The 7870-nt window shown below is 40.3% G+C and overlaps 1 protein-coding gene across 1 annotated transcript; it reads right to left on the bottom strand.

Moving 5' to 3' along the window:
• Nucleotides 1-652: 652 nt before the first annotated feature.
• LOC112248452 (BTB/POZ domain-containing protein KCTD9) lies at nucleotides 653-5429 on the bottom strand. Its single transcript, XM_024417483.2, has 12 exons — nucleotides 5088-5429; nucleotides 4369-4490; nucleotides 4223-4266; nucleotides 4034-4130; nucleotides 3844-3902; nucleotides 3617-3745; nucleotides 3398-3465; nucleotides 3195-3290; nucleotides 2945-3094; nucleotides 2729-2834; nucleotides 2497-2630; nucleotides 653-2268 (listed from the first exon to the last, which is right to left on the bottom strand). The coding sequence occupies exons 1-12, from the start codon at nucleotides 5133-5135 to the stop codon at nucleotides 2152-2154; spliced, it is 1170 nt and encodes a 389-aa protein (XP_024273251.1). The 5' UTR covers nucleotides 5136-5429; the 3' UTR covers nucleotides 653-2151.
• Between the last annotated feature and the right edge of the window lie 2441 nt (nucleotides 5430-7870).

Here is a 7870-nt window from a genome sequence, read left to right as displayed (position 1 = left end):
AGCCTGTACATTTTGGCATGAGGTGAGACATCACAGCCAAACAAACTCCATCTTCAGCTATCTGTAGAATTGTCATTTAGCTAGAATTTACTATGCAACTATAGCAACATCCCTCCCATCATTGGATAAGCACCATCACAACCTTTTGTGAATAGACCTACTTCCACATTATGAATAGGTAAAATACTTACATTTCCCATGGTTTCAGACAGGCTGCCAGACTGTCTCTTCCCCCCTGGGCTCATGTCATAGGACCAATGCTGACAGCAACCCTGTGACAGTAGTTCCACCACCAAGAGCAGCAGCAACAACAGGACATGTTTGTCTTCTATTCGACAAATAGTCAGCCTTACTCTATCTGAGCAGATAAATGTGTCTGAGGTTTTATTGGCTCCTTAGTCCCATCACGTCTGAGGTCACAAAAAAGTGGAATTAAAGAATCCACTCAAAAATATATTGCAGAGCAGCACGAAGTATCTCCACTTCAGGAACCCAAAGGGCATTTTAAAAGCCTAAAATACTTTGGGCATGATTGTGCACTTTTACAGCAGCAACAATTAAATTAATCAGGCACAGGGCATAGACTTATTTTGGAAAGTTAGTGAAAAGATACCATTATTTCATTTGCACAAGTAATTAATTACACAGATAGTTAAAAATAATAATAGTAATTTATTGAATTACATTTTTGTGGTTGAGTGCAATAATTATAGACAGGGAAAGAGAAACACACCTATTTAAAGAACTTTCATCCAATATTTCTTGAATACAATGTTATATCAAAATAAATAACCATTGTTCTTTCAAGGTTCTGATAATGAGGATCGCCACACTCAAGGTGCAATATTCTTTATGATTGCCTTCATTATCATGACAGATGAGTACCTATTGACAGTGAAATAGAGTATAGAGGGAATATTGCGTCTCAAAATCTTTCAGCCTCAGCCAGAGAAAATGCCATCTTTAAACATGCAGACATTGTTCTAAAAGACCTGATGTGAGATTGTAAAAATCACAGTCCAGCAGTGATAACATTTTGCTATCCTAATAACATTTTGGAAGCACTAGATTTGAAATACATTGTTAGAATCACATTTAACTTAGTGTCCTATGAGTGAATAAAACTGAAGTTATTGACCAACACATACCATTTAGACATTTGTGCAAAGCAAAATTAAGACATGACTGTATGAGATGCCCTGTTCATTGGTTGTTGTCTCCTTGAGGGGAGTGTTACACAACTAAGTGCTACACAAGCTTGAACATGACAGTAACACAATTAAAACACATTCACTTTGATAACTTATCATATTTGGATATGAAGTTCATACAACAAGAGCCAAAAACTACAGTGAAATGCATGCAACTAGATATCAGACAGGGGTAGAAAATAAGGAGGTAGATTCAGAGAGAACACAAAAACGACAGGCAGCAAGGAAAAAAAGAAAAAGAAAAAAAAAGTACATTGCATACTTGAAATTCGGTTAAATACAGGTCAACACCCACAGTCTTATATGAAAAATGAATTCCACAGCATAATTGTGTGGTGCAATAACAGCAAATTATTTGCCATTTTCACCATGCTACGGTATGGCTTTGACTTAGAAAATAAACATCCTAATCATAAAGCATATCTGGTACTTTAAGTACATTGATAAGTATGTACAGTCACAATGTCATCTCCCATTTATGCTTTACCACAGTCTTGATTGAGGCCCTTTTTTACTTTCACGCAATTATATAGTTTGATAATCTTTGATTTACAGACATTAAATAATCAAGAAAATACACATCTAGAAATCATAAAAATAAGTTAGGATTGAATCCAGATATAATAGTAAACATACATAAAGAACATTCAATATTTTGGTTTTGGGAAATAAAATAAGGAAAGACAGTCAGACATTTAAAATATTCCCACTACATAACAGAAACAGATAACCCTGGATGTGCTCTAGTGCAAGAGATTTAAAGCTAGTATATCAGGTGGAAGGGATGTGGGATGCCAAGGATGTGCATAAAATGCATGTATTGCATAAGGGTCCAGGAAGCTTGATAGTAGGGGTGGGTGGGATTTGCTGGCATAATAACATCGTTGCCAGGCATTCATGAGATTAACCAGCCTGAATCCAGGTGGGATGTGCAGGGGAGTCATCTGACACTCTGAGACATGTGCAATGCAGTCAGCATCTCTTCAAAAATGGCCCCCTTCACATTGGACCCTCTCAAGTTGGCCTCTTGTAGGTCACAGCCAGACAGATCACAATTCTGTGATGAGTAAAACAAAACTGTCAGTATTCTTGGTACTACCCAGTCAGTACTCTTTGCAATAACCTTAGATGTCACAGTAATAAAACTGTAATACTGTTCTTAAAATGGATGCTACTTTATGGTATCTGAAAAAACTAATTATTATAAGAGCTGTCTGATTCCATGTTTCAGATTTACTTGATCATTTAGTCTTAAATTTAATCCACTTAAATACCTTCTGCTTACCTCAAGATCAGTTCCTGCCAAAGTGGCACCCCGTAGGTTACAATTCTTCAGTTTAGCATTTTTTAGAGTGGCCACACGCAGATTAATTCCAGTCATCTGACTTCCCTCCATGTCAACACCTTTTAGATTGGCACCTAAGACATACATTAGACGTTCAACACAAGAGGTTATACAAGTGTTACCAGTTCCATATTTCTCATTCTTCTTATAATACAAATAAATTCAAGTTCACCCTCCAAGTTGGCCTTTAGACCAGATGGGTCTTCAAAATTACATCCTTTGAGAGACGCCCCCTCAGCATTTGAACAGAGCATTTTTACACCCTGCAAGTTAGCACCCTAAAACAGAGAAACAAAATGAGTCCCCTCAAAATACTGTTAATTTTTCAAATGTTGACACGCTGTAACAGGTATGTTTCACAAGCTAATGAAGGAGCTAATGGGTTTACATCGAGGTTGGCCCCAGAGAGGTCAGCCCGCTCCAGATTTGAACAGCATAGGTTGGCATGTGTCAGGTTGCAGCGACTCAGGTTGGCCATCTTGAAGTTGATGTAGCGCAAGTCGAGGCGAGAGAGATCAGCACCACTGAAATTAAGTCCCTTTTGGATGGAGACAGGTATTATTTGTCATGGTCACATTTTAGGTACACCACATCGAATGTTCAGCAGTGCGTTGTCCTTGTGGAAAATGTGGTTTTACCTGACAGCGGAGCTCTGATTTGGTGGGTGTAGCCAGCAGAAACCGAACAAACTCCTTGCGAGAGATGGGAGAGTGGTCCTCAGGTGGCTGGTTATTCTGGAGAAATGCATGTGGTGAAATGGATCAATATGCTGTGACAAAATTAAATGAATCATTTGAAATATGGAGCTTGCTTGTCATCCATAAGGCCATGAGTTCATCACCTTTATTGCTACTTCCAACTGATCAGCCAGCTGCTCAATTCCAAAGAATCGAGCCTCTTCCAAAACCCCTGAAAAACAGATTAGATTTACTAAGAGCAAATATGTTGTCAAGATTTCATGCTGTAGTCAACATGCACAACTGAAATGATATCATTAATCTGTGAGCTTTATCGTAGAATAAAGATAATGAAAGTGTCACCTGTAAAATGCCATACTTACCAAGTAAATTGATACCTTCATTGATAATGAGCTGGCCATGTCGCAGGTAATTAAGAATAGGCTCAAAGTATTCTGGGCTGCGGTCAATCAGGTAAGCTCCCCGTTCATCCTGCTTGTTACCCCATACATCTGCAGAGCAAAGAGCCGATAATTATGGGTAAATCCCAACAGAAAAGGACTCATGTATAAGGTCAGCAGTGTTAGAGGTGACAAACTTTATTGTTTACCCTTCTCCCGGAACATGCGAGCAAGCATGCTCTCTGGCTCCTTGCTGACCAAGGTACTGCTGTAAAAAGAACCATAGTTTGTGAGAAAAAAAAGTGACCAAAGAAAGTAGATGGCAATAATATTAACAGAGATATTCCTATGTGACTTTTGATATTCATAGACCATTGAAACAACTCCTCCATTGCTTACCGTGTGGTGGTGAAGAGACGCCCCCCAATATTAAGGGTCAGCCAATCTGTGTGTGCCCTAGGCAGGCCGTCTGTAGTCCTGACATCATTCTGTGGGTCTAAAATAACATTATTCAGAGGGATAACTCACCACATTCTTCAGAACCAAATGGTTTGAAAAGACTAGGAAAGAATTAGAGGACAAACCCACCAACAAAGGGGTCTCCCTCTGAGACATACAAAACATCATCATCCCTATAATAAAGGAATAGTAGAGAAATTAATATGTAATATTGGCTGGAGTAAGGACATTCCAAAGACATAAAGCTACAAAGTGTTGAAGGAAATGTACACTACCTGATGAGCGCTATGTCATCTATAAGACCACCCTTTCCATTGTATAAATGACAGGCTTTGATTCCCAATTTATTGCTTGCTAAAGATAACAGGTCGGCCAAGATCCCATACACAGCTACAACCTAATGAAGGAAAACAGAGTTATTGTCACAAAACATACTTATTTGGGCAAACCCATTCTATCTTGCTAGCAAACTAAAAGGTAGACTCAGCAATATAACATGACGATACACAGCTGGACGACTGCTTATATACAGATGTCAACAACAAAGTTAAAATCTTCCAAGACTGGCACCAGTTCTTCCAAATGTGCCCCTCCCTTAAAACATACCAACAGTGTGACGAGGCAATGGTGGGTGGCAGGTTTAAATGTTGTTTGAAAAACTTGACTTCTGTAAGAAGGAAATGGCCCCATTTTGAATGATGTCATATTGCTGAGTCTACCTGTAATGTAGCCATATAGCTAGCTAGGAAATTAGTAGGTCGATAGCTACGTTTGTTCGTGTTCCCAATGCCAAACAACCTCAGATTAACTAGCAACACAAATTATATGGGCCGCGTAGCATCGATGCAACTAAGCGAGTTTGTTGGGACATTTGGCTGTTACAAACTCGCTTAGTTGCATCGAAGCTTAGGGCCGCATTAACGTTACATTACATAGACAGTCTTACCGTACAGTTAGCTATCGTTAGCCCAATAGCTAAGCTAACTGTACGCACCTTGCCATTTTTGGACGTCCCGTTCACAAAAAGAGTAACTCTTCTCATTCTTTGTAACACGTTTAAATACCAATCCCAGAACAATGAGCCCCAGCAAGACGTTCCAGAGCAGCTCGCTAGCAGATTTGACAGTGGGACGAAACGCAAGAAGAAAACTCCAGCCTACCAATGGAATGGACATATTTCTTAGGGGTTCACAATCAAACCAATCAAATTTTGAAACAGAAAGTAGGTGAGCCAATCAAGGGACAACATTGGGTGTACTCGTTTTAACAAGCCAGTGCGTGCCATCATTCTTGAATATGGTTAAGTATTTATGTCACACGGTTCTTGTATAGCCGGATCCACACCCGCTCAGTCGTACCAGAGACGTAAAGGAAGCAAGGAGTTTTTGTATGGAGGTCAATTAGTGTTGAATTTGGTCAACAACAAAAATGTATTAATTATTTGTGATGTGAGATTTATTTGATCAAATATAACTTTCGTAATGCTTAAGTTGTTAAGAGTGTAGGACACATGACATCCCTGGAACTTTGACATAAAACATTTTATATCGGAGTTGTCACAAGATGGCTATGCATATTCATACAATTATGCTAGTAGCATAGCATCCCCATTGGATACAGCCCTCATCGAATATTTAAAATATTATGTTTTTAGTGATCTAATGATTCTCTCTCTTCACAGGAAAATCTGCAGAGCTGGGATGGTTGTATCTCTTTTATATACACTGCTCAAAAAAATAAAGGGAACACTTAAACAACACAATGTAACTCCAAGTCAATCACACTTCTTTGAAATCAAACTGTCCACTTAGGAAGCAACACTGATTGACAAAACATTTCACATGCTGTTGTGCAAATGAAATAGACATCAGGTGGAAATTATAGGCAATTAGCAAGACATCCCCAATAAAGGAGTGGTTCTGCAGGTGGGGACCACAGACCACTTCTCAGTTCCTATGCTTCCTGGCTGATGTTTTGGTCACTTTTGAATGCTGGCAGTGCTTTCACTCTAGTGGTAGCATGAGACGGAGTCTACAACCCACACAAGTGGCTCAGGTAGTGCAGCTCATCCAGGATGGCACATCAATGCGAGCTGTGGCAAAAAGGTTTGCTGTGTCTGTTAGCGTAGTGTCCAGAGCATGGAGGCGCTACCAGGAGACAGGCCAGTACATCAGGAGACGTGGAGGAGGCCGTAGGAGGGCAACAACCCAGCAGCAGGACCGCTACCTCCGCCTTTGTGCAAGGAGGAGCACTGCCAGAGCCCTGCAAAATGACCTCCAGCAGGCCACAAATGTGCATGTGTCTGCTCAAACGGTCAGGAACAGACTCCATGAGGGTGGTATGAGGGCCCGACGTCCACAGGTGGGGGTTGTGCTTACAGCCCAACTCCGTGCAGGACGTTTTTAATTTGCCAGAGAACACCAAGATTGGCAAATTCGCCCCTGGCGCCCTGTGCTCTTCACAGATGAAAGCAGGTTCACACTGAGCACATGTGACAGAGTCTGGAGATGCCGTGGAGAACATTCTGCTGCCTTCCACATCCTCCAGCATGACCGGTTTGGCGGTGGGTCAGTCATGGTGTGGGGTGGCATTTCTTTGGGGGGCCGCACAGCCCTCCATGTGCTCGCCAGAGGTAGCCTGACTGCCATTAGGTACCAAGATGAGATCCTCAGACCCCTTGTGAGACCATATGCTGGTGCGGTTGGCCCTGGGTTCCCCCTAATGCAAGACAATGCTAGACCTCATGTGGCTGGAGTGTGTCAGCAGTTCCTGCAAGAGGAAGGCATTGATGCTATGGACTGGCCCGCCCGTTCCCCAGACCTGAATCCAATTGAGCACATCTGAGACATCATGTCTCGCTCCATCCACCAACGCCACGTTGCACCACAGACTGTCCAGGAGTTGGCGGATGCTTTAGTCCAGGTCTGGGAGGAGATCCCTCAGGAGACCATCCGCCACGTCATCAGGAGCATGCCCAGGCATTGTAGGGTGGTCATACAGGCACGTGGAGGCCACACACTACTGAGCCTCATTTTGACTTGTTTTAAGGACATTACAACAAAGTTGGATCAGCCTGTAGTGTGGTATTCCACTTTAATTTTGAGTGTGACTCCAAATCCAAACCTCCATGGGTTGATAAATTTGATTTCCATTCATAATTTTTGTGTGATTTTGTTGTCAGCACATTCAACTATAGAAAAATTGAATTTAATAAGAATATTTCATTCAGATCTAGGATGTGTTATTTTACTGTTCCCTTTATTTTTTTGAGCAGTGTATAACATTCTATTTGTTGCAAGAATTTAGTATAATTTAAATTGAATAAAAACATTTCTGGCGTTGTTTTGTACATCGAAAATCTCCTTCCAACTCTTTTGAAACATCTATTGTGAAGCGGTCCATTTTTTGGTCCTTAAATTAAACTAGCATACATTTTTATTTAGCACAATTTTCTTTTGCCAATTTTGGTATTTAGTGCAGGGCTGACAGACAAGTTCCATACGATCTCTAGAGCAGACATTTTCATATAATTTTGTAAACTGCATGTGTGACAACTCCACTAGTTTTATTTATATTATTTACAAAGATTATACCATTTTAAACAATCATCTAAAAATAACTTTTTTTTTTAATCGATTAGTATATTTGAGTTTAACCAAAATAGTTGTTTTAATATTTGTTTATTTTCTGGTGAATAAAACTGAAATTGCAAACAACTTTCTATGGCTTGTTTTAAAAATAGTGATATTTTAGAGATGATTTCATGTTCAAATAACT

This window comes from Oncorhynchus tshawytscha, linkage group LG04 (genome assembly GCF_018296145.1).
Source record: "Oncorhynchus tshawytscha isolate Ot180627B linkage group LG04, Otsh_v2.0, whole genome shotgun sequence".
Taxonomy (NCBI): Eukaryota; Metazoa; Chordata; class Actinopteri; order Salmoniformes; family Salmonidae; genus Oncorhynchus; species Oncorhynchus tshawytscha.
This window is presented reverse-complemented; position numbering and strand designations above follow the sequence as displayed.

What these genes read in the sequence shown, in the direction of transcription:
- LOC112248452 (XM_024417483.2), bottom strand. Translation starts at nt 5,135, where the DNA reads ATGAGAAGAGTTACTCTTTTTGTGAACGGGACGTCCAAAAATGGCAAG. An exon ending in AGAGGGAGACCCCTTTGTTG is followed by an intron (nt 4,131 to 4,222) that starts GTGGGTTTGTCC and finishes ATGTTATTTTAG; the next exon opens with ACCCACAGAATGATGTCAGG. An exon ending in TGAAGGTATCAATTTACTTG is followed by an intron (nt 3,466 to 3,616) that starts GTAAGTATGGCA and finishes TCTGTTTTTCAG; the next exon opens with GGGTTTTGGAAGAGGCTCGA.